General features: G+C 45.1%; 1 protein-coding gene across 1 annotated transcript in view; it reads left to right on the plus strand.

The window, feature by feature from the left end:
• Nucleotides 1-27,461, plus strand: part of PDYN (prodynorphin) — a 263,719-nt gene that overhangs the window by 225,824 nt on the left and 10,434 nt on the right. Inside the window, exon 3 of the mRNA XM_069201614.1 lies at nucleotides 16,832-16,980. Within this exon, the coding sequence (XP_069057715.1) occupies nucleotides 16,832-16,980 (149 nt within the window). The remainder of the gene's footprint in view (nucleotides 1-16,831; nucleotides 16,981-27,461) is intronic.

Below are 27,461 nucleotides of genomic sequence, written 5' to 3' on the forward strand. Positions count from 1 at the left end.
GGTTGCTCCCCTTATCAATATAAATGAAAATAAAAAATCCCTGGTGTCTAGTGGCTTCGATCGGCCAAATTAATATAGGCCGATCTGCCCTCGGGGTGGGCAGAAATGGCCTTAAATAAAATGCCCCCCTTGGGGAGCGGCCCTTGCTCAAGGGGCCGCTCCCCTTATGACTATTTCAGGGGGAAAAAAAGAATCCCTGGTGTTTAAAGGCTTCCTGCTGCACGATTGCTATGCAGGAATGCACAGAGACATGAAAAGGGAAGCAAAAGCCTTTCCTCCCCTTTTCATGCCTGTCTGCCTCCCCTACCCCTTGTAACGAGGAGAAACTAATTAGTTTCCCTCGGATTGCGCTGGAAGCATTGCTTCCAGCACGACGGGACTTGACCTCTGATGAGGTCAGTGCGTGAGGGAGGACTCCCTCGGGGGGAGCGCCTCAGCGACACGCCATCGGACGTAACCATTACGTCCAAGGCAGGGAAGGGGTTAATGCGTAATGACTGTGACAAGGCGGACTTGGACTGAGGGTAATGAAGATTACCGCTAAATAAAAAGTGAATTTACTTTTTGTTAGAAATGGGTCTCTAGTTGGCAGTGGTTTGCACCCTGTCCAAGTAGGGACCCTCACTCTAGTCAGGGTAAGGGAGTTACACACCTACAATAACCCCTGCTCACCCCTTTGGTAGCCTGGCACAAGCAGGCAGGCTTATCTCAAAGGCAATGTGTAAAGTATTTGTACACCCACACAGTAACTCAGTGAAAACACCACAAAAGCATTCAACACCAGTTTGGAAAACTAGCCAATAATTATCTGAGTAAAACAAGACCAAAACGCCAAAAATCCAAGATACACCTTTTTAAAGATTAAACTTCAGTGTAGTGTTTAGAAAAACAATTGCCCCAACTGCGACTATCTTGATGTCGTGGACGGAGTAGTTCCCAACAGTGTGATGCCACTCGTGAGGGAGTGCAGCGCTGGTCACGGAGTCACACAGACCTCCAGGTACAGTACCTTTGGTAACGAGGAAACAGGCCGGTGCAGGTAGTCAGGTAGGTGAGGCGTCGCTGGATTTGGTGGGGCGTCGGTCCCTTACTGCCACCGGAGAGGTGAGGCGTTGGTTCCTTACTGCAGAGAAGGGGAAGGGATGCAGCTTTGGCGAGAGGCATTTGTTCCTAAAGATCCGGCGAGGTCGATGAATCTGGTGGGTCAAGACGCAATGGGGTGACCTTTCGGGTCACGGTCACATCATGGGCCCACAGGGCCCACAGCAGAGTTGGGTGTCACAGACTTCGGTGACACAGCACTCAGGACTCAAGATGTCATGGGACATCAGTGACCCTGTGGCGGCGTTGGGTCTGCGGCGTATGTTGCGGTTGGCACGCATCAGCAGGGACCACGACTTTGGTTGCAGGAAGTGGCGCAGAGTCAAGCAGCAGCACCTGTTCTGGAGTCATCCAGAGTTGGAGTGCCTGGTTCTTCTTGCTTTTAGGCCAGCTTTCAAACTCAAAGGCCCAGAAACTGGTGTGGGCACCACTTGGCAAATTAGGGTCCTCAGCAACAGAAATCAGGGACCTGGCAGTTGAAGTCTTTGATGTCCCTGAGACTTCTAAACAGGGGCAAGCTCAGTCCAAACCCTGGGAGAAACTTTACAAGCAGGATACACAGCAAAGTCTAGTCTTTGTCCTCTCCAAAGCAGAAGTAGCAACTGTAGGCCAACCCAGCAAAGCACACACAGCAACGGGGCAGTACTCCTCCTCACAGTCCTTCAGCTCTTCTCCTTGACAGAGTCTATTCTTGATTCAGAAGTGTTCTAAAGTTGTGGACCCAACAGTCCAATTCTTATACTCATTTCTGCCTTTGAAGTAGGCAAACTTCAAAGGAAAGTCCTTGTAGTGCACAATACCCTGCCTTTCCTTGTCCTGGCCTCAGACACACTCCAGGGGTTTGGGGACTGTTTTGTGTAAGGGCAGACACAGCCCTAATCAGGTGCAAGTGCCAGCTCCTCCCTCCACTCTAGCCCATTAAGACCCATTGGGATATGCAGGATACACCTCAGCTCCCTTTGTGTGACTGTCTAGAATGAATTCACAAACAGCCCAACTGTCAGTCTGACCCAGACGAGTATTCCACAGCCAGGCAGAGGCACAGAATGGTTAAGCAAGAAAATGCCCACTTTCTAAAATTGGCATTTCCAAACTTACAATTTAAAAACCAACATCACCAAAAGATGTATTTTTAAATTGTGAGTGTAGAGACCCCAAACTCCATATCACTATCTGCTCCCAATGGGAAATTACACTTAAACGATATTCAAGGCAATCCCTAAGTTAACCTATGGGAGAGTTCGGCCTTGCAATAGTGAAAACTGAATTTGGCAATATTTCACTATCAGGACATGTAAAACACACCAGTACATGTCCTACCTTTTAAATACCCTGTACCCTGTCCATGGTGCTACCTTGGACCTACCTTAGGGGTGACTTACAGGTTGTGAAAGGGAAAGTTTGGGCCTGGCAAGTGTGTACACTTGCCAGGTCGAATTGGCAGTTTAAAACTGCACACACAGACACTACAATGGCAGGTCTGAGACATGTTTACAGGGCTACTCGTGGGTGGCACAATCAGTGCTGCAGGACCACTAGTAGCAGTTGATTTACAGGCCCTGTGTACACATGGTGCACTATAATAGGGACTTACTAGTAAATCAGATATGCCAATCATGGATAACCAATCATAATCACAATTTACACAGGGATCACTCACACTTTAGCACTGAACAGCAGTGGTAAAGTGCCCAGAGTACCAAAACCAGCAAAAACGAAATCCGCATAGTCAAAAATACGGGAGGCAGAGGCAAAACGACAGGGGAAACCATGCCAAGGATGCCAGGTTTAACACTTTCATTGTTTCTTTTACTTTTTTTCAAATCTCTCTCTTGCTCTGTCTCTCTCTGTTTCTCCTGCTCACAGACCCTAGGCACTTTGTTGTTGCCCACATACTGACAGGTAACCTTCCATTGACATATGTGCAGAATTAGTGTATAGATTCTAGCGTGTGTCATTTCCCCATCTCTACTCTGTGACCCTCATCAGCACCAGTAACTCCTCCCTGTAAATGTCACGGCCCCTGGCTGAGCTGCCATAGGGACACTTTGACAGCGCTTACACAGAGGACCTGTCACTTCCCGCCTACTGTTGGAGTTATGCAGAGGAAGACCGGGCTGTCTGGGAGATATGCTGACGGGCCAGGGCCTCTGAAAGTTTAAGGTGATTGAGGTGGAATCAGTGCTTTAAATGGGCCAGTACTGTCCGGTACTGAGTAACGGCACTTTTTAATTTTGAGAGGGAGAGTACCTGCTCTTTTTGGGAAAAACTTAATACTTTTAATTGGAGAGTACCAGCACTTCTCAGAAACAAGCAGGCACTCTAGTACTGAGTACCTGCACTTCTATTTTTCCATTTAATGCACGGGGTGGAATCATCCCTCGTCAGATTGCCTCCAGACAAGTCTATATTTCAACTGTGAAGGCCTTTCAGAAGGAAAACATGTGACCACTGTGCGCAAGCCATGTTGGCATGCTTCAGACACGTGACTGAGCCGGAGCCACGCTGACCTATCAAAGGAGTGCTCGTGAATTCCGGAAATGCATCTGGTTTGTTGGCTTTCGGGTATGAGCCTGAGCCTAAGCGGAACTGGCCTTGCAAGAGCCCTGCTCTCCTTAGCCATTGTGTCATGGCCCCTAGTGCGAAGACGGAGATGCCCTTTAGGGTTTTAAATGACTTTACTAGAGGCCAGATGTCATCGCCTGGGGCCCTCGTAACCACAGCTGGTAACTGGTGTCCGCAAAAAGACACATCAGTAGTTCCAAATGATACCTAAGTACAATACTAGTTTGACGGTACTGGGGGCCTCTGAAGGGTTGCCGCTGCCTCCGTAGTCAGATCTGCTTTACGCCCCTGGTTCCAAATAGGGTTGGGGACAAGTTTCTCGTGCCTGGCCAAGAACCAAGGTATGAACCTGGTCCCTCCCTAACGCGGATTTCTTAGAAACTATTACTCTAAAAAACATAGCGAAATTGATTCGTGGTATTTTTTTGACATATAAACACAGGTTGAAGAAATATGTTTTTTATTTTTTTATTTTAAAGAATGTTAAGTGTCCCCATCATGTTTTTCACCACCGCTCCGGGCGCTGAGCTTGATGGGTGCTGTGTGTTGAAATATATTATTTGTTTAAAAGCACATGCTGCAGCGTTCCTTGTGTGTCCAGCAATTTTCAAGCAACAACAAAAATATCAAAATAACTAGTGATTAATGTACCAGCTGAAGAAAGAGATCAGAGTTTTGTTTAGTGACAGTTTTGTCTCAAAATAATGTTAGCACAGAGGGTTAACGTGCCTGCTGTAAAGAACCTGTACCATTCAGGTCAAAGAATTTTATCTTAAGTGGCTACCTCGGCACTTTACTACCTTTGTCACAGAGATGCTTTTGTTACTTGCAGTTGATAAGTTACAAGCCTAATATAGCACAGTGAGCAATGAACTGGCATCTAAGAGCTACATGCAAATTTCATGGTATAGGCAGGCCTACTGGAATTATGCGGCACGATTGATAGATTATGCGCCAAGTTTGACTAAATTATGCAGCACGAAAAGATAAATTATGCAAAAATGCAGCACATTCTGTGATAGTATTTACTTTAATATTTTGTCAATTTTACACTTGTTAACACTGGACATCGGTTGCACCTCATTGGTATCGGTTTAACACTCAAATTTAGCAATAAACAAGAGAAAGGTTGCCAGTCATCCTTTGCAAAGCGCCTTCCACTGTGTGCCCGTTTTCACTGCGTTTTTAGTAATTTTTAAACCATTTCAGCTAGAAACATTTTTTTGCTGAAATCTGCAGATTGTGCAGCAGGTGATGGTTTATGCGGCAAATGCGTCAAATCCATAATTATGCAAAAAATCGCCGCAGCCACACAATTGCATAGTTCGAGTCGCCGTGGGTATAGGTTATAATGTTAGGGTTTTCCACAGTAATTATGCCAATGTTTCCGTAAAGGATTCAGTTGGGTGGAAATACATTCTATTTAGTAAAGCCAACCCCAACCAGTGGGTTACATTTTGAGTTCTGTGTGTGTGCTTCTCCAGACCCAGCACTCTTAAAACATACAGCCTACCAGTATGAATGACGTGATTACCATACCTTGCAATCCCCTTTGCCTCATGTAACATTTCCTATACACTGATTTACATACATAATGATTCATTGTCTCTGTATAATGTGTGTGATGTCAAGTGCTCTAAAACCCCAGACTGGTGTGAGTAGCGCTATGAAACAAATGTAACACTAAAGAGAGAGATGCTTTGGAGAGCTGTGGGGGCGACGTTGTAGGGTGATAATGAGGGAATCTGTGAAGAAGCAGGTCATTGGGGGCAGTGAGGGCTCAGCTAAAGGATGTCGCCCCGGGCACCATTAACAGTGAAGCCTGCCCTGTAACTCAAAATCTAATGTGCCTGCTGCCAAGCGTGTGTAGCTTGTAGATCACAGAATTGTACTTCATGTAGATAGCTCATTGAATTACTGCTTTTGTCAAGGAGACTCTTTTGTTACTTGCAGTTCGTAAGTTACAATCCTAATATAGCACAGTGAGCTATGAACTGGCATCAAAGAGTTGCATACAAGCTGCAAGAGACAGGTTAGAAATAGATGGTTTTTGCCTGAGTCTTTTATTATCCCAGTTGCCAAAAAGGGTTCCTTTGAATAGAATTATATTTTTATTAGTAAAGTCAATGCCAACCACTGTGTTATGTTTTAAATTCTAAGTTTGTGCTGCCAGACACCCTTAAAATATATTGCCTACCAGTATGAATGTGTGACTCCTGCACCTAGTCACATATAGTTCATTGTGTGGGCAAGATGTGTCCGTGATGTAAAATGCTCTGACAACATCATTGCTATGAGTACCACTAGAAAAGAAATGCAATACACATGAGAGAGAGGCTATGGAGAGATGAGGGGCACTGTTGGAGGGTGGCAGTGAGGGAAGCCTCTGAGAAGGTTGTCACAGGGGGACACCAACAAAAATTGTTGCACTGGGCACCACCAGAGCTAAAATCATCCTTGCATACACCTTTAGTGCCATCACCAATTATGTTTAGTATGGTTCACCAGCCTGATGCCAGGTACCTAGCTATCAACAGTGCAAGAGGTGCAGTGGGGCGTCGGTTAGGTGGGTGGGAGGGTGGGGGATGCACTGCACCCTTGTTTTTTGTCAGAATTTCAGTGCCTATTCCGGGAGGGGACATTTGTTTGCTTTTGCTAGGCCCCTGCACCCTTGTTATTTCCATGGCTAACACGTCATACCCTGTTTTGGTTTCAGAAGTGTGCCATTGCCGCCGGAAAGACTTCTGGTTCAGTTAATGCACCCCTGCAGATATCTACCTGAAATAAGCTTCCCAGAAAATGTGAGCCCCACAAGGAATGGCCCTACTAACAAATGAAAGAGCCATTGCAGTACCATGCTTTTGCTCTGGTTTGTGCAATGCTTCAAGTCTGTTTACTTCCTTCTCACAGATACTTTGATTGTGTCATATCAACTAAACCTGATGTCACTGTTCCTTTTGAATGTATTCATTCCAGCGAAAAGAAGAAATTTTAAGGGCAGACTGTAGGAGGCTGGCCTGGTTTGTAGTGGGTACCAAGGGGTACTTACACTCTGCACCAGGTCCAGGTATCCCTTATTAGTGTAGAAGAGGTGTTTTAGCAGCTTAGGCTGATAGAAAAGGTAGCTTAGCAGAGCAGCTTAGGCTGAACTAGGAGACATGCAAAGCTCCTACTATACCACTGGTGTCATATGCACAATATCATAAGAAAGCACAATACACAGATATACTAAAAATAAAGGTATTTTATTTTTATGACAATATGCCAAAAGTATCTCAGTGAGTACCCTCAGTATGAGGATAGCAAATATACACAAGATATATGTACACAATACCAAAAATATGCAGTAATAGCAATAGAAAGCAATGCAAGCAATGTACAGTCACAATAGATTGCAATGAGAGCACATAGGTATAGGGGCAACACAAACCATATACTCCAAAAGTGGAATGTGAACCACGACTGGACCCCAAACCTATGTGAGCTTGTAGAGGGTCGCTGGGACTGTAAGAAAACAGTGAGGGTTAGAAAAATAGCCCACCCCAAGACCCTGAAAAGTAGGTGTAAAGTGCACCTAAGTTCCCCAGAGAGCACAGAAGTCGTGATAGAGGAATTGTGCAAGGAAGACCAACACCAGCAATGCAACAAAGGTGGATTTCCGGACGAGAGTACCTGTGGAACAAGGGGACCAAGTCCAAGTGTCGGGACAAAGTCGAGATTGGGCAGATGCCCAGGAAATGCCAGCTGAGGATGCAAAGAAGCTGCCACCGGATGGTAGAAGCTGTGGATTCTGCAAGAACGAAGAGGACTAGGAACTTCCTCTTTGGAGGATGGATGTCCCACGTCGTGAAGAAGCTTGCAGAGGTGTTCCCACACAGAAAGACCGCAAACAAGCCTTGCTACCTGCAAGGGTTGCGGTTAGGATTTCTGGATGCTGCTGTGGCCCAGGAGGGACCAAGATGTCGCCACTTACGTGAGGAGACAGAGGGGGCGCCCAGCAAGACAAGAAGCCACCCGCAGAAGTGCCAGAACAGGCACTACAAAGAAGAGTGAACCGGAGCTCACCCGAAGTCACAAAAGGAGATCCCACGACGCCGGAGGACAAATCAGGAGGTTGTGCACTGCAGGTTAGAGTGTCGAGGACCCAGGCTTGGCTGTGCACAAAGGAAATCCTGGAAGAGTGCACAGGAGCCGGAGCAGCTGCAAATCACGTGGTACCCAGCAATGCAGTCTAGCGTGGTGAGGCAAGGACTTACCTCCACCAAACTTGGACTGAAGAGTCATTGGACTGTGGGAGTCACTTGGACAGAGTTGCTGAGTTCCAGGGACCACGCTCGTCATGCTGAGAGGGGACCCACAGGACTGGTGATGCAGTCTTTTGGTGCCTGCGGTTGCAGGGGGAAGATTCCGTCGACCAACGGGAGATTTCTTCGGAGCTTCTAGCGCAGAGAGGAGGCAGACTACCCCCACAGCATGCACCACCAAGAAAACAGTTGAGAAGGCGGCCGGATCAGCAATACAAGGTTGCAGTAGTCGTCTTTGCTACTTTGTTGCGGTTTTGTAGGCGTCCAGAGCAGTCAGCGGTCGATTCCTTGGCAGAAGGTGAAGAGAGCGATGCAGAGGAACTCTGATGAGCTCTTGCATTCGTTATCTACAGAATTCCCCAAAGCAGAGACCCTAAATAGCCAGAAAAGGAGATTTGGCTACTTAGGAAGGAGGATAGGCTAGCAAAACAGGTAAGAGCCTATCAGAAGGAGTCTCTGACGTCACCTGCTGGCACTGGCCACTCAGAGCAGTCCAGTGTGCCAGCAGCACCTCTGTTTCCAAGATGGCAGAGGTCTGGAGCACACTGGAGGAGCTCTGGGTACCTCCCAGGGGAAGTGCAGGTCAGGGGAGTGGTCACTCCCCTTTCCTTTGTCCAGTTTCGCGCCAGAGCAGGGCTGGGGGATCCCTGAACCGGTGTAGACTGGCTTATGCAGAGATGGGCACCATCTGTGCCCATCAAAGCATTTCCAGAGGCTGGGGGAGGCTACTCCTCCCCAGCCCTGACACCTTTTTCCAAAGGGAGAGGGTGTAACACCCTCTCTCTGAAGAAGTTATTTGTTCTGCCTTCCTGGGCCAAGCCTGGCTGGACCCCAGGAGGGCAGAAACCTGTCTGAGGGGTTGGCAGCAGCAGCAGCTGCAGTGAAACCCCGGGAAAGGTAGTTTGGCAGTACCCGGGTCTGTGCTAGAGACTCGGGGGATCATGGAATTGTCTCCCCAATGCCATTCTGGCATTGGAGTGACAATTCCATGATCTTAGACATGTTACATGGCCATGTTCGGAGTTACCATTGTGACGCTGTACATAGGTAGTGACCTATGTACAGTGCACGCGTGTAATGGTGTCCCCGCACTCACAAAGTCCGGGGAATTTGCCCTGAACAATGTGGGGGCATCTTGGCTAGTGCCAGGGTGCCCACACACTAAGTAACTTAGCACCCAACCTTTACCAGGTAAAGGTTAGACATATAGGTGACTTATAAGTTACTTAAGTGCAGTGGTAAATGGCTGTGAAATAACGTGGACGTTATTTCACTCAGGCTGCAGTGGCAGGCCTGTGTAAGGATTGTCAGAGCTCCCTATGGGTGGCAAAAGAAATGCTGCAGCCCATAGGGATCTCCTGGAACCCCAATACCCTGGGTACCTCAGTACCATATACTAGGGAATTATAAGGGGTTTCCAGTATGCCAATGTGAATTGGTGAAATTGGTCACTAGCCTGTTAGTGACAATTTGGAAAGCAAAGAGAGAGCATAACCGCTGAGGTTCTGATTAGCAGAGCCTCAGTGAGACAGTTAGTCATCACACAGGGAACACATACAGGGCACACTTATGAGCACTGTGGCCCTGGCTGGCAGGGTCCCAGTGACACATACAACTAAAACAACATATATACAGTGAAATATGGGGGTAACATGCCAGGCAAAATGGTACTTTCCTACACAGACGTATAAGACAAATTTACAGAATGGTTTAATTGCGTTATCTTCATCACCTGCTTCATCACCTGCTCAAACACCTTTGCCACTTTGGACTTCTAAGCCGTACAAAAGGCACTTTACTACTGGTGTCTGTATTGCTGACAGGTGTCTGCGCTACTGGCAGGCGTTTCCACTCTGACAGGTGTCTGTGCTGATGGTAGATGTATCAGCCGTTGCCAGGTGTATGTACTGCTGGCTTGTGTCTTAACGGCTGCTAGATGTATGTAAAGCTGGCAGGTGTCTTTCCAGCAGGCAGGTGTCTGTGCTGCTGGCAGGTGTCTGTACTAAAGGAAGATGTCTCAGCTGCTGGCAGGTGTTTCAGCCTGTGGCAGGTGCCTGTACTGCTGGCAGGTGTCTGTACTTCTGGCAGATGTGTCGGCTGCTGGCAGGTGTCTGTACTTCTGGCAGATGTCTTGGCTGCTGGCAGGTGTCTGTACGGCTGGCAGATGTCTCGGCTGCTGGTAGGTGTCTGTCTGCTGGCAGGTGTCTCAGCTCCTGGCAGGTGTCTGTACTGCTGGCATGTGTCTTAACGGCTGCCAGATGTATGTAAAGGTGGTAGGTGTCTATCCAGCAGGCAGGTGTCTGTGCTGCTGGCAGGTGTCTGTGCTGAAGGCAGATGTCTCAGCTGCTGGCAGATGTTTCAGCCTGTGGCAGGTGTCTGTACTGCTGGCAGATGTCTCAGCTACTGGCAGGCGTCTGTCTTATGGCAGTTGTCTGTCTGGTGGCAGGTGTCTCAGCTCCTGGCAGGTGTCTGTACAGCTGGCAGGTGCCCCAGTTCCTGGCAGGTGTCTGTGCCGCTGGCAGGTGTCTGCACTGCCGGCAGATGTCTCGGCTGCTGGCAGGTGTGTGTGTGTGTGCAGCTGATAGGTGTGTTTGTGTGTATGTGTGTTTGCAGCTGACCGGTGTGTGTGTGTGCAGCTGGCAGGTGTCTATGTTGCCGGCAGGTGTCTGTACTGCTAGTAAATGTCTCAGCTGCTGGCACGTGTCTGTGATGCTGGCAAATATCTTGGAGACTAGGAAGTATCTCTACAGCTGACAGGTCGTGATGCTGCTGGTAGGTGTCTCAGCCATTGGCTGGTGCCTGTTCTGCTGACAGGTGTCTAGACAGTGGGCAGATGTCTGCACTCTTAGCACTTGTCTGGGCGGCTGCCAAGTTACTGTGAGGCTGGAAGGTGACTGCCCAGCAAGGAACTGTTAGTAGCACTGGCAGGTAACTATACTACAGGCAGGGAAATCATGAATTGGGATGAAAGGGTCGGGGGTGGCCTCTAATAGGCTAAAAGGGTCAAGGCCAAAGAAGTGCAATTAGGAACTCTTTTCAGAAGGCGTGGTATATGTAATTAAGTGAGTGTCTTAAAACATGTTAACTAACATCCGGTGCTTCACACAGCGTAATCCTGTGACCAGTCTTTGGGTGACTGTGAGTTTTCTTATGGCATCTAGACCAATCATACAACAACGAACATACGCCTAAACACGGAACACCTACTGGCTTTGCCTGTGCGTGTTAGTGGTATCAGATAAATGAGCAACAGCTATAATTTTGTTGTGAATAATTACAATTGAAAATGTTTAAATTCCGAAAATATCAGACTGTGAATTAAACATGACTAAGTCCTGCAGCATGAATAGTGCATTGGAGCATCTTAATCGCTCCCGTTCTCCCATCCACACCACCTTCTCTGTTAGACGCTTAAGTCCTTTTCTTCTAACATCTTACTGCATCTATCATTTATGTATATCACACAGTATCTTCTTCCTCTTCAACTCAGTCTTTTTACTCGGTTCTTGTGACACCTCCCGTTTGCAAAGCTCCCTCACTCACAGACATCCACTCTCCCTCCTCACAGGTGAACACACACTTTGCTTTTACTTTGGTGCTGTCAATATTTCAACAGCCTCACATACCTCCTTCATACACTTCCACATAGGTCGGTGGCTACAGTTGACACATATGTGACCGCTGCTGTGTGCGATCTGCAGAGGCCAAGGCCTGGCCGAGCGTGTAGTCCGGACATCTCTATGGCTCGCTGAGAAACTCACTCCCACCTTCAGACTTGGCACAAGAGCCTTTAATCGCGCCTAATCATGAACACACCCCTACACCCAAGGGCAATTACACACTTGGAGGGACTCATTGTATAATAAACACACATCTGGAAAAAGTAAATGCTCCTAGGGAACGTAAGGTGAAGTAAAACAGGTGAAATGTAAAGAGGCATTTAATTGCTGAAATGGATTATCCTAAGGAGTTTTAGTCATTGCTGAGAAATCGATGTCTTTTTGTTGCGAATTTAAGGATGGAAATATAGAGCGGCCTAGGGTCCCATTGGTTTTTAGTTACTGCTGGGTCTAAGATCTGCCCCACGTAAAGCCCTGCCGGGAGAGGGCAATACCACTGTCTTTACCGCTGACAGGGATCTATATTGCTTGTATGTGCATTCACAGCTGGCAGGTATCTGTACTGCTGATTGGTGGCTGTGTAACTTGCAGGCATTGCTGGCATGTGTCTGTAGTTGTGCAGATGTTGTACTGCTGGCAGGTGTGTGTGTCTGACAGATGTTTGCACTGATGATAGGTGTCTCTGTGGCGCCAGTTAACTTTACTACTTGGGTGTGTCTGTTGGTTTGCAGACATGTATACTGCTGGCAGCTGTCTGTACGGCTAGAGGATGTCTATATTACTGCTCGCGGTTTATATGGATGACGGATGTCTCTATATCTGCAGGTGTCTGTCCTGCTGGCAACAGCTCTCTCTACTTAAAAACGTGAAACTATTCCTCCCTGAAAATGACATCAAAACTGCAGTTCAACCCCTTAGAACTCTTGTATCTCGATGGGGGCGTTTCCTTGCTTTATGGCCCCTCACACTCCATACTGGCCCCACTTAAATGCATCTTGCATGCATCAGCACACCACATCAAAGGGCCTGAGGAATTACAACCACATCACCACACCCTGATGGAGACCCATTGGCTTTCCTGGCCGGCCTGCACATCTTAAAAAGCAGCTACATCTTCTACAAAGCCTTCATGGTCAGTGGCGTAACCGAAGCCCCCTCAGCCCCACAGTGCGGGGAGTCCAAGCTCCAGGGGGCCCCTCAGCAAAACTGGTAGGTGGCCGAGGAGGAGGGTGGCCCCCCTCCTTGTACTTTGTTGGGGGCCCCCTCAAGTTTCGTTACGCCACTGATCATGACCAACGCTACTGCCTCATGGATTACCTGCAGCCAATGTTTTCAGACAAATACATGCAAAAAATAAAAAATCAAGGCAGCAGGCCTTCTCTGTCTACACACAGAAGCCAAACAACATCCCAGTATCCATCGGGATAGCTGCCGACCAGCTCCAGTTTTGGAAAGAGGTGAGGAAACATCTCTTTAAAGTACACTACATCTTAATGCAGCGACAATCCACTTTCGCTCTTAGAAACTGGCTAGTCTCCAGTTATGATAACTGCCTTTCAGATAGGTTTGTGCTATATAAATACTACATAAATACCACAGGTTTCTGGACTGCTGCCAGGGGCCTGATGCCTTCAAGTGGCAGAATATTGCAGATATCAATATGTGCCTTGTTACACGAGATATTAAATTAGTCCTGACTGTTTTGCTCGTATCACTTTACATTATATTCTTATAGCTCTGCCTTTACAATTGTCCATGTACATGTGAGTGATAGATCCAAGATAGCTCACACCTAACATAAGTATGTGACGCACCTGTTACAAAAATGTGACTCGCTTCTCTGCTGGACGTGGACTTCAGGCAGTTCTGGGGCTCATGCCAAACACTTTTTTGAAAACATCCTACACTTCAATGGGCTGGATTGCCACTAGAGAAAGTGCAGAGAGTATAGAAGGACAATACTGGCACTTGCCAGCAGATAGTTTATATTGACAGACAACGCTAGAGAATAGCTAGCACCTACCTGCAGGGCTGCATTGACTCAGGGGACAGCTGACATTTTTCATGATCTTTATCACAATATCTGAGGACAAAATATCAATCTGCAACAACATCAAAAACAAATGGGCAGGATATCTATAACCACTAAATCATCAAGGTAAGTATATATAGGTGAGTGTAGGTTAACAATTCTTAATCATAGATCTAGGTACCTTAAAGAAATGTGTATTTTATGTTACATAGATGAGGCGTTAAGAATAATATACACTTCTCTATGTACTTACCCTAAAAATATTGTTTCTTCAAAGTACCAAGGTGTGGGGTTAGGATACTTACCTGAATAATATAGTGGTAGGCGATATTTTCCTTTCCTACTTAAAGTAGGTTTACAATTTAACAAAGTGAAGCCAAAAAGATGTGAACAGACAACCCCTAGCTTCTCTGTAACAGAAGCCTTCAGAACACCATGATATACACAAATGTACTGAAGAACCAGGAACAATGTAAGAGAAGCCGAGGATGTATAATTATGGCTTCCAGTTTTCTGTTTTTGCTGATTTTAACAGATAAATACACACAGAATCTATTTTCCGATGTGCATTCATTTTTAAGTACCGAAAAATATGAAAAGTAGGTCCTATTTGGCTGATTCTCACTATTGTCAATGAAGAGTTCCAGGTAAGGGTGCAGATTGACAGGTAGTGGAATAAAAAAAAGACAACAAATATTTCCTAAAGATAAGAAAAAAAGTCCAGCTATATAGCTGCTTACATTGTTCTACAATGCACATGTTTTCAGATGACTGTATTGTACAGTATGTAGCTAAACCTGATGGGCATTCAAATGTGAGTATACATTTTTCAGTTAAATAAACGTGGAAATATACAGTGCGGCTTCATTTATACACTAAACATAATATAAAAATGGATACAGACGGAAAAATATGCAAAAAATAAATAAGGATAATTACAGACGGAAATGTTAAAAAAATAAATACCATAAAACAAGGAGCCCTAAGTTTAACAAACCGACCATGGTAATCACTGTACAAATAGCAAGTAAGTAGTAAACAATGCACCCCTCCTCCCCCCCTGACCTGGGGATAGCTGACCCTAAGAGACAGATGGAGACTCGCCCCACCTGGGAATCCTAAGAGGTCTTGTCTGTGAAACAAATTAGAAGGAACACACAGAGGCACTATAGCAAGGGTTATTAACACATGTAACTCATACTTAGAGGAAATGAGCATGAACACTAAAAATATGTAGAGAGGGAGGGACAAGATGCACACTTGAGCGAGATTCAAAGAAACATGAGCTTGCATCATGTCCAAAATACGAGATAAGTGACCTAGTTTATTGAATCATTTGTCCTCACTAGACTTTAAGGCTCTAATTAGAAACCTGGTTGGATCCACCTCCAGATTTCCCAAAGAAAACAATCATCTATAACTCCCTCCAAGAACATCCCAATGACAGAGTATTTAATCCAAGTCTCATTGTCACATATTCAGAGGCATAGCAAAGTGGTCCCAAGACCTCCGATCTGGGAGGCTGCATTCATTTAAGATCACACATCACATCACAACCAGGGCCCCTCAATGAATAATCATCTTTAGTACAAAAGCCTTCTATTTTTTTTCTAACAGTCCCATCGTCAACTTTGGCTTACAATTCGCCATCCTAGTTCACATCAAGATGCAAATGATTATCAGTCTAAGGTGGATCAGAGACATCAGCTTAGCTCCTTTTCTTTACCGCTGATTGGTTTATGTCCAGAAGCTGCAATCGATGCCGGTCTTTGCAGGACCATAGACCGTGACTGTAAACTGCATCGTTTTACCACTTTTTCCCTTCAGCAGATACTCTTTTGATCCTATCAGATGCTTCACCTTACAAGAGGCTTTAATGCCTTGCTTTCAATTACACATCTTGACGTCAGTGCATTCACATCCATCTGAGCAAGGCAATCATCCTCTCCAGAAGTATCTTTCTGCAGCCTTGTGGTCCTGATCCTGTTTTTAAAAACTCCTGCCATAGGATCTACACTTGGCCATAACCTCAACAGACTTCTTACTGAAAATCCAAAATCATTTTTAAATCCTCTGTTCACAAAAAATGAATATCATGACCTTAGTCAACGGTTTCATAAACTGAAATACTTCCTGCAGAAAATACCTCTCCATACCAATAAGACAAACAAGTTCCTGAGGCGCACAATGTAATGACAGAAAGATGTTAAACCCAACAAAAAATTCTATTAAACAAAGTTAACTTGAGCCGAACGCTTCACAGTCCTGTTAAAGATGTGATTGCTTTGGCTATTTACAGCCATTGTATGCATTTGGGTCAAGCTCAAGTTTGCCAGTAGGCAGCTCCATCGGTGTGTATGTGTGCCTGTGTGTGAGTTGACTGTGTGTGTGCACGTGAGTGTTGAGTGTGAATATTGGTTCCTGTATGCATGTTACGTTAGTGCATGGGGCAAAATAGGGCATATCTAAAGAAAGGAAGGACTATTTTGTGTCATGCAAAAGAGAGTACTTCTTTTATGTCCTACCACCGTAAACATAAAAGAATGACTATCTCTGACACTACGAAAGATACATGTTTTTAAAAGTTTGCTGCATGTTGAGGTTGGCTGGACCAGAGTAAAGTGATCATGAGTAGAGGAACAAAAAAGAGAGGACATACACAGCCATGACGGGGCCTGCCCTCCACAGGGGCACTTAATGAACAATATATGGGATATTACAATTTGTGGGTTCATTGTTGTTAAATATTTGGGGACAAAATTAACTCACGTATATATGGGGGCCTTTTAACTCTGATTTGGTCGTACATGAATAGTCACAGGTTCATTTTAAAAATGGCCACATACTAGAGAATTTACACTCAGTGGAATCACAAAGGCAACATTTATTTCATGTGTGAGACTCAAGAACTGGTCCCAATCTTGTGAAAGAAAATGGCTAGCTATTTTCAGAAGGAATATCCTGTAAACAGTTGTGCAGAAATGAGGAATCATCAAATGATAATAATATTAATAATATGTCTTATGGATGCACCTATTCTATATTAATTCTTTGGTTTTCTCCTGGATTTCCTAAATGAGCCATTGTGCTAGCATGATTTGCTTCTTGAAATCCAATTCTTAGGTCTGAGATAAGAAGCACTGGTGGGACCAGAGTGATACACTGCTGTCCTTCATTCATCTACTTGTTGTTTGTGTTTCTCTGTGCAGGGAGTGTGCTGTTATCGACAATGGTGTGGCCAGTCCTAATACTGATCCTGTGCCTGGGTTGGGCTCACACCTCACGGGCAGACTGCGCAGCTCAGTGCTCGGCATGCACCATACAAGGACCTGATGTAGACATTCAAGTCAATCCTTTGGTAAGTGTTCTTAGGTAAAGAAAATCAAATGTGCTGAATTAAGGGAAAGAAAGAAGACATTACTGAACCTTTCACAGGAAATAGACATCAGTGCCCTTTTTTAGATATCAGACCAAATCGCATTGGTCAGCATACAAGTTGGATAAAACCCCAATCATCCCAATTTGACGCTGTCAAAATACTTTAGTTCTCTCGTGATATTAGGATCTCCTGGAGCGACTATAGGTATGCTATTGCAGATATCCCATCTCTTTCCAACAGAGTCAAAGAATTCCATTCCCTCTAGATACCAGGCTACGTAGTTGTAAGGATGTAATGCTTCCAAAATTAACAAGCACCTGGGACGCTAGTAGCCAAGACTGTCCTTGGCAAGTCTGTAGTTTGTTTCCAAACATATGCAAAAGACATAAAACATGTAATGGTAATACAACGTAAACAAACTGCCATCTAAATGTGGTTTGCATATGTTTGTTAAACCCTTCCCTGCCAGGCCTTTTCCCCCTCAGCTGCCAAACCTTTTTTTGGCTGTTTGGGGCAGTTTGCACTTAGGCCCTCATAACTTTTTGTCCACATAAGCTACCCATGCCAAATTTGCTTCCTTTTTTCCCAACATCCTAGGGATTCTAGAGGTACCCAGACTTTGTGGGTTCCTCTGCAGGAGACCAATAAAGTAGCCAAAATACAGTGAAAATTTCGTTTTGTTTTTAAAAAAATGGGACAAAAGGGCTGCAGAAGAAGGTTTGTGGTTTTCCCTGAAAATGGCATCAACAAAGGGTTTGTGGTGCTAGAATCACCATCTTCCCAGCTTTCAGGAACAGGCAGACTTGAATCAGAAAACCCAATTTTTTCAACACAATTTTGGCATTTTACTGGGACATGCCCCATTTTTACTATTTTTTGTGCTTTCAGCCTCCTTCCAGTTAGTGACAGAAATGGGTGTGAAACCAATGCTGGATCCCAGAAAGCTAAACATTTCTGAAAAGTAGACGAAATTCTGAATTCAGCAAGGGGTAATTTCTGTAGCTCCTACAAGGGTTTTCTACAGAAAATAACAGCGGAAATAAAAAAATATTTAAATTGAAGTGAAAAAACAGCCATTTTACTCTGTAACTTTTTCCTGGGATGTCAGATTTTTGAAAGCAATATACTGTTACGTCTGCTGGACTCTTCTGGTTGCGGGGATATATAGGGCTTGTAGGTTCATCAAGAACCCTAGGTACCCAGAGCCAATAAATGAGCTGCACCTTGAAATGGGTTTTCATTCTATACCGGGTATACAGCAATTCATTAGCTGAAATATAAAAAGTGGAAAATAGGTATCAAGAAAACCTTTGTATTTCCAAAATGGGCACAAGATAAGGTGTTAAGAAGCAGTGGTTATTTTCACATCTCTGAATTCCAGGGTGCCCATACTAGCATGTGAATTACAAGGCATTTCTCAAATAGACGTGTTTTTACACACTGTCTTGCATTTGGAAGGAAAACATTTAGAGAAAGACAAGGGGCAATAACACTTATTTTGCTATTCTGCGTTCCCCCAAGTCTGCTGATAAAAATGGTACCTCACTTGCGTGGGTAGGCCTAATGCTCGCGGCAGGAAACGAAACATGGACACATCACATTTTTACATTGAAATCTGGTGTGTTTTTTGCAAAGTGCCCAGCTGTAGATTTTGGCCTCTAGTTCAGCCGGCACCTCGGGAAACCTACCAAACCTGCACATTTTATAAAACTATACACGTAGAGGAATCCAAGATGAGGTGACTTGTGGGGCTCTCACCAGGTTCTGTTACCCAGAATCCTTCGCAAACCTCACAATTTCACCAAAAAAACACTTTTTCCTCACATTTTGGTGACAGAAAGTTCTGGAATCTGAGAGGAGCCACACATTTTGTTCCACCCAGCGTTCCCCGAAGTCTCCCCATAAAAATGGTACCTCACTTGTGTGGGTAGGCCTAGCTCCTGCGACAGGAAATGCCTCAAAACCCAATGTGGACACATCACATTTTCCCAAAGAAAACAGAGCTGTTTTTTGCAAAGTACCTAGCTGTGGATTTTGGCCTCTAGCTCAGCCGGTACCTAGGGAAACCTACCAAACCTGTGCCTTTTTGAAAACTAGACACCTAGGTGAATCCAAGATGGGGTGACTTGTGGGGCTCTCACCAGGTTCTGTTACCCAGAATCCTTTGCAAACCTCAAAACGTGGCCAAAAAAACACTTTTTCCTCACATTTCGGTGACAGAAAGTTCTGGAATCTGAGAGGAGCCACAAATTTCCTTCCACCCAGCGTTTCCCCAAGTCTCCCGATAGAAATGGTAACTCATTTCCGTGGATAGGCCTAGCGCCTGTGACAGGAAATGCCCCAAAACACAACGTGGACACATCACATTTTCCCAAAGAAAACAGAGCTGTTTTTTGCAAAGCGCCTAGCTGTGGATTTTGGCCTCTAGCTCAGCCGGCACCTAGGGAAACCTACCAAACCTGCATATTTTTGAAAACTAGACACCTAGGGGAATCCAAGATGGGGTGACTTGTGGGGCTCTCACGAAGTTCTGTTACCCATAATCCTTTGCAAACCTAAAAATTTGGCCAAAAAAACACTTTTTCCTCACATTTCGGTGACAGAAAGTTCTGGTATCTGAATGGAGCCACAAATTTCCTTCCACCCAGCATTTCCCCAAGTCTCCCGATAAAAATGGTACCTCACTTGTGTGGGTAGGCCTTGTGCCCGCGAAAGGAAAGGCCCCAAAACACTACCTGGACACATCAAAATGATCAAATACAAAACTACCTGTTTATGTGGGGGGCACCTGCGTTTTTGGTCCTAGGCTCAGCAGCCATCTAGCGAAACCTACCAAACCCAGACATTTCTAAAACCTAGACACCGAGGGAGTCCAGGGAAGTGTGACTTACGTGGATCCCCAGTGTTTTCTTACCCAGAATCCTCAGCAAACCTCAAATTTAGCTAAACAATCAAATTTTTCCCACATTTCTGTCTAGGATCACAGCACTGGGACAAATTCCCTACCACCCAACGTTCCGCTCACTCTCCCGGTAAAAATGACACCTCACTTGTGTAGGTGGGCCAAGTGCCTGTGACAGGGAAGAGCCAAAACATGTCAAAATTGAGCGGGAACCAAAGGGGGTCCAAAAGGGCAGTTTGAAAAAAAAAGTTTTAGGCTGACAAGTGCAGCAGAATTTTTATTGGTATAGATGAGACAATGCTGGGTGGTAGGAATTTTGTAGATTCCTGCAGATGCCGGAAGGTTCCATCACAAAAATATGGGAAAAATGTGCGATTTCCAGCAAAGTTGGAGGTTTGCAGGGCATTGTGAGTAAGAAAATGGTGCAGGGTGCATGTGAAGCACACCATCCTGGAATCAACCAGATGTTTAGTATTCAGATGGGTCTAGGTCTTCTGGATTTTTCTACATGGCAGCGTCCCAAAGTCCAAAGAGTGCAGCCCTCACCATTCCAAGTGGGACAATTTTGAGAGTTAGTTTAGCTCTCATGGCCAAATGTAAAACTAAAACCCCAAATAATCAAAAGTCCTCTTGCTTGCCATGGGATAAGATGTTGTAGTGTGCGGGGGGAGAGCTGAAAGACTGTTCCCCCTTCAGTTGGGGTGGGGGCATAACCAGGCCCATACTGGTTGGTAGCCACCACCCCACTATTTTTTATTTTTTTTATTCCCTGGCATCTAGTAGACTTTCTGCCCCCCCAAGGTGTGGATCGGGGGTAATTGCCCAATCTGCCCACTGGTGGGCAGAACAACTTTAACCCCATTTATTTGGGGGTGGGGGTATGGCCATACCCTCACCCTCTTATTTTGAAAAATAAATCTTCCCTGGTCTCTGGTGGGCGTCCTGCCCCCCTTGGGGGCATGTGGACCTTCCAAAAATAGACCGATGGCCAATAGTAATGTGCCCCCATAGGGAGCGACCCTTGCCCAAGGGGCTGCCCCCCAAACAAAACACACACATACACCCACACCAATCCCTGGTGCCTAAGTAGTTTCTGCCCCCAAGGGGAGCAGAAATGGCCTAAAATAAATTGCCCCCCCCCCAGGGGAGCGACCCTTGCCTAAGGAGTCGCACTCCTTGCGTGAAATTTACGCAAAAAAATAACAAATCCCTGGTGTCTAGTGGTTTCATTGGCCTAACATAAATAGGCTGATTCGCCCCCAAGGGGGGCAGAAATGGCCTAAATACAATTTGCCCCCAAGGGGAGAGACTCTGCCTAAGGGGTTGCTCCCCATGCATAAAAACATAAAATAAATACAAAAATTATATATATCCCTGGTGTCTAGAGGTTTCTGCCCCCGGTGGGGAGCAAAAAAGGCCTAAAAATATTTTGCCCCCCCTGGGGAGCGGCCCTTGCCCAAGGGGCGCTCCTCTTATGCGTAAGTATATAAAAAAAAATCCCTGATGTCTAGTGGTTTGCGCCCCCCCTAATTACATTAGGCCGATCTGCCCCCAAGGGGGGCAGGCATGGCCTAAGAATAATTTGGTCCCCTGGGGAGCGGCCCTTGCCTAAGGGGCCAATCCCCTTATGCATAAGTATAAAAAATCCCTGTTGTCTAGTGGTTTCTGCCCCCAGGGAGGGCAGAAATGGCCTAAAAATAATTTGGCCCCCGGGGAGCGACCCTTGCCTAAGGGGTCACTCCCCACATATAAAAAAAAAAAAAAAAAAAATTATCCCTGGTGTCTAGGGGTTTTCTGCCCCCAGCCTAAAAATAATTTGGCCCCCTGGGGAGCGGACCTTGTCCAAGGCGCCGCTCCCCTTATGTGTCAGTATCACCCCAAAAAATTCCCTGGTGTCTAGTGGGCATTTCTGCTGCCCGATTGCGATCGGGCAGCAGAAATGCTTGCAGAGACATTAAAGGAAAGGCCTTTCCTTTCCTTTCATGCCTCTGCCGCCCCCCCCCTCCCTAGCGGAAGAGAAATGCTAAGCATTTCTCTTGCACATGCTTCCTGCGCGATGGGAGGTGACCTCTAATGAGGTCAGCATGCGATCGCGTGCTGATGACATCAGACGTCACTGGGGGGGGTCAGGGGTGGAAGGGGAAGCAATCCCTCTTACAGCCCTGCCCTGCGGAGATGCAGGGGCGGCCCTCGGGGGAGCGCTAGAGCTTCCCCCGAGGGCCGGTACCAGGACGTATTGAGGCGCCACGGACGTAACCATTACGTCCATGGCAGGGAAGGGGTTGAAAACAACCTATCGCTAAATATAATTAAAAAAGTGAAAACAATTAAAAAATAAATTCAAAGATTGACCTGCTAGCTATGAAATTGCAGTGGACTACTTTCAAGGTGGATGTGCACATGTGCAATAACAAAATCACACGACTCACAATGAAGAAAACCAATGGCTGAAGATGACTGACCTATTGTGCCATGCTGTAGGCTGTGGCGGGCAGAAACAAACTGTGAATGACACTTGAACAAACCAATGGTTTAAGAGGGCTGACAAAGGACCCTGTTTATATATACAGATATATATGTGTGTGTGTCTGTGTCTGTGTGTGTATTCATATATATGTATTTATATGTAAACATATATATATATATATAGATATACGTATCTATATATATATATATATATATACACACACACACGCATGCATTTTTATTATGTGTTTTATTTAGGGGGAAATGAGCTATCTCTTGAGCAAGGTCAAGAAAGTCCAACTAATCCTTGTTTGTTACATATTTGTTTGTTTACCTACTTGCTACAGCACCTTTTTGAGAGGCATTCCACATGCAAATAACATTAGATGGTGCAATGCAAAGTAACTATGACGGTCTCAAAAGATATAACAAGTTAGCCTGACTGTTACAGCCAGAAAGTGCTCTAATTTCCTGAACACAGATAGAGCAGGAGCACAAACAATAGAGATAGGGAGATTGTTCCAGCTGTGCGGTGTAAGTAGTGCAAAATAGAGAAAGTGCGTAGAGGTACAAATCGTTCAGGAGATAGAAAAATGGAATAGTGAACTAGAACAGAAAGAGAAGTTAAGTATAAAGAAATCACTGAGCACAGATAAGGTGCCAAGCTAAGTGTAGACATTTGAAGACAATACAGAAATAATGGAATCAGAGCTGACTAAAGATCAGAAGCCTACAAAGCTGGGCTGGAAGGGAAAAATATAGTAAAGTAGTTGAGAGAAAAGTGTAGACATATTCTATAGATTTAAATAGACTAAAGAAGATTAAGGAGATATTTACAAAGATGAAACATAAAGTGAAGACCAGTAGTTGGTGAAAGAAACAAAAACAGGCACTGAAGGTGCAATCTGAGTAAAAAAGGGGTACAAATAGATTTTATGAATACTAGATAGAAGAATGCTACAGTTCTTGACTACAGACAAGACTTCTGAAAAACACAACGATGAGCTGAAAACAATTCCAAGATTTTTTTTCTGAAGGATGAAAGGATAACCAGTTTTAACAGCAGAAAATAATCAATAAAGGAAGAAAGCAAGAAACAGACTGAGAATCATCAGAAGAGAAGTGTGAGTTAAAGGAAGATATACCTGATGCTTGAGGAATAGCATAGATGGAGAACAGAACTGGGCCACACACTGAGCGTTGGTACACAACATGGAGTATAGGATAGAAGGAGGATAACCACGCTGTCTTAGATACTAAGGAATGGTTAGGAAGATAGCGTAAAACCATTTAAGAACAGTACCAGAAGCCCCAGCTGTAGAGAGAGACTAAGAATAGAACGACCCACTGTACCAAAAGACTGAGAAATATCTCTCTACAAAAGGAGATTGTTTATTGCGGCAGGCGCACAGTATAGAGTTTGAAACAGAATGAAGCGAAGACTCAGTATAATAGCTGGAAAGAACACCAGATTGAATTAAATAAATACAAGCATTGGTCAAAACCAAAGACGATCAAAGAAAAAACAATATGTTCCATTATTTTAGAAAGGAAAGGCAGCAGAGACATGTGCCAAAGGTTGGAGAGATAGCTAGGATCAAGAGTGGAATTTTTAGTAACTAAAGGACCATAGAAAATTTGAAGCAAGAGTTAAAGATCCCAAAAGAGAGAAAGTCTGAAAAAAGAGACCAGATTAGGCATTAACAAAGGGTATACATTGTTTGTGGGTAAGAGATTGGAGCAAGCACAGCGGATTATGTTCTAGATATGTAGAAATAAATGCCCAAAGCCAAGTTATCCTGGAAGTCCAAACAAGTACAGCAGAAGAGGAGTGAAGAAGATGCATGGGGAGGAGAAAATACATCAGGGAAAACATAGCTGATTGAGCTGAAGCAAAAAAACTGCAGATACTAGGGTTTTTTGTTTTTTAGAAGGATTTTGGAAGTATAATACATAGCCCACTGATCTGCAATGTGGAAAGAAGAAGAAGGTCAGATGATTAAATGAGGATTTATAAGCAGATGATTAAATATGTAAAGGTAAGTAGCTGCATGGGATCATGAGAATATTTGGTAATAAGTTAATAAGAGAAGTTTTCATTGGCATCTTTGAGTTGAGTTGTTTAAGCCACCGACGGCCAAAGTGGTGCATAATTTTATGGCAAACAGCAATTTTAGGAGCTAGCCAGAACTGAAGAGGCTTTGCCATAAGTTTGACAGGTTTAAAATGAGCGTAAATATTAAGACCATCAGAGAGAGAGAGAGCAGAGAACAGGGAAGATGTAGTTACTCAAGAGATAATGATGAGAACTGGTCTAAGAATGGATCAAGGCTGCCACAAGGACAGGTCCGGAAGGAGATTCCCAGGTTACGCCAATGCTACTATACTAATATTGAGCCTGAAGAACGAAGTGCAGGAGAATCTATTCAGAATGTTCTCAGTATTTCAAACTTTGAGCGAGTATAAAGTTAATAAAGCCAGGATGGAGATTACTTTAAGTTATTGCTCTTTAGAGAGCCTGCAACTAGAATTTTGAAGCTTTTGCATACTCGCCCTAAGCTTTATCGGTCGTACACTATATGGAAGTGTTGGACCTGGCTCTTTTTGCATGGTTATCCCCAAACTTTTTGCCTTCTTCCTCCTATTTTCTTTGACCTGTTTTTGTTGATTTTAGGACTCTGGACACTTTACCATTGCTAACCAGTGCTAAAGTGCATATGCCTTCTGTCTAAAATGTATTAGTGATTGGTTTCTCCATGACTGACACATTTAATTTACTAGTAAGCCCCTAGTGAAGTGCACTATGGGTGCCCAGGGTCAGTAAATCAAATGCTTCCAGTGGGCATGCCACACTGATTGTGCCACCCACGAGTAGCCCTGTAAACATGTCTCAGACCTGCCACTGCAGGGTCTGTGTGTGCAGTTTTAAACTGCTATTTAGTCCTGGCAAGTACACCCACTTGCGAGGTCGAAACCTTCAATTTGACTACATGTAAGTTACACCTAAGGCAGGCCCACGGCAGCCCCATGGGCAGGGGGCAGTGTATCTAACAGGTAGGGCATGTACTAGTGTGTTTTACGTGTCCTGATAGTGAAATACTGCTAAATTCGTTTTTCACTGTTGCAAGGCCTAGCTCTCCCATAGAATAACATGGGGATTGCTTTGCAATATCATTTACGTGCGATTTCCCTTTGGGAGCAGATAGAGGTTTAGAGTTTGGGGGTCTCTAAAATCACAATTTAAAAATACATCTTTTGGTGAAGTTGGTTTTTGAATTGTAGGTTTGAAAATGCCACTTTTAGAACGTGGGCATTTTCTTGCTTAATCATTCTGTGCCTCTGCCTGTCTGTGGTATACACATCTGGGTCAGGATGACAGTTGGGCTGTTTGTGCATTCACTCTCAACAGACACACAAAGGGAACTGAGGTGTGCCTTGCATATCGTGATGGCCCTTCACAAGGCTGATGGAGCTAGAGTTATGGAAGGAGCTGGCACTTACGTCTGAATAGGGCTGTGCCTGTCCTTATACAAAACAGTCTCCACCCTCCAGGAGTCTGTCTTGGGCCAGTGCAGGGAAAGGCAGGGACTTATGCACTACAATGACTCCTCTTTGAAGTTTGCATACTTCAAAGACCGAAATTAGTATAAGTACTGGACCTCTGACACCACATAGTTAGAATCCTTCTGGACTGATGACATTCTACCAGGAAGAAGAGCTGGATGCTGTAGGAGGGACTGCCACTCTGCCTGTTGCTTTGCTGTACTGGCCTGCTGCTTGCTGCTTCAGTCTTGGGAGTGAAAGGAATGTACTTGGCTTTCTATATCCTGCTTCAAAAGGTTCTCCAAGGGCTTGGACTGAGCTTGCCTCCTGTTGAGAAGTCTCAGGGACATCAAAGACTTCACCTGCCAGTGCCTGGGCTCCCTTGCTGCGAGTCCTGACTTGCCAAGTGGTGCCAAATCCAGTTCCTGGGCGCTTGGAAATGAGTTCTGGTGTACCGAGGAAGAAACAAGTGCATCGACCTCCAGAACTACTTCAGAAACAGCGCCGCTCTCTGACCACGCTCTCCTGCCTGCAGTGGAGCCGTTGTCTCTGCTGAGTGCAATGACCGCGACTGTAGCCGCAGGCCCACCACAGTGCCTCTGAAGTCCCACCACAATGCAAGTACAGAGCGCTGTGTCACTGATGTCCGTGGCACCTGACTCTCACCCTGCCACAGCACCTGTGGCCCCGTGGTGTGATTGTGACACCACCAAGTCAATGCCTCTCGTCTTGACCTGCTGGATCCATTGGCCCGCCTGGTCTCAAGAAACCGCTGCCTCACTGTAGGAGGCTGGACTGGCTTGTAGTGAGTACCAAGGGATACTTGCACCTTGCACCAGGCCCAGTTATCCCTTATTAGTGTATAGGGTGTCTAGCAGCTTAGGCTGATAGATAATGGTAGCTTAGCAGAGCAGCTTAGGCTGAACTAGGAGACGTGTGAAGCTACTACAGGACCACTTAGTGTCATATGCACAATATCATAAGAAAACACAATACACAGTTATACTAAAAATAAAGGTACTTTATTTTTATGACAATATGCCAAAGTATCTTAGAGTGTACCCTCAGTGAGAGGATAGGAAATATACACAAGATATATATACACAATAGCAAAAATATGCAGTATAGTCTTAGAAAACAGTGCAAACAATGTATAGTTACAATAGGATGCAATGGGGAAACATAGGGATAGGGGCAACACAAACCATATACTCCAAAAGTGGAATGCGAACCACAAATGGACCCCAAACCTATGTGACCTTGTAGAGGGTCGCTGGGACTATTAGAAAATAGTGAGAGTTAGCAAAATAACCCTCCCCAAGACCCTGAAAAGTGAGTGCAAAGTGCACTAAAGTTCCCCTAAGGACAAAGAAGTCGTGTTAGAGGAATAATGCAGGAAAGACACAAACCAGCAATGCAACAACTGTGGATTTCCAATCTAGGGTACCTGTGGAACAAGGGGACCAAGTCCAAAAGTCACAAGCAAGTCGGAGATGGGCAGATGCCCAGGAAATGCCAGCTGTGGGTGCAAAGAAGCTTCTACTGGACA

This window comes from Pleurodeles waltl, chromosome 7 (assembly GCF_031143425.1).
Source record: "Pleurodeles waltl isolate 20211129_DDA chromosome 7, aPleWal1.hap1.20221129, whole genome shotgun sequence".
Lineage (NCBI taxonomy): Eukaryota > Metazoa > Chordata > Amphibia > Caudata > Salamandridae > Pleurodeles > Pleurodeles waltl.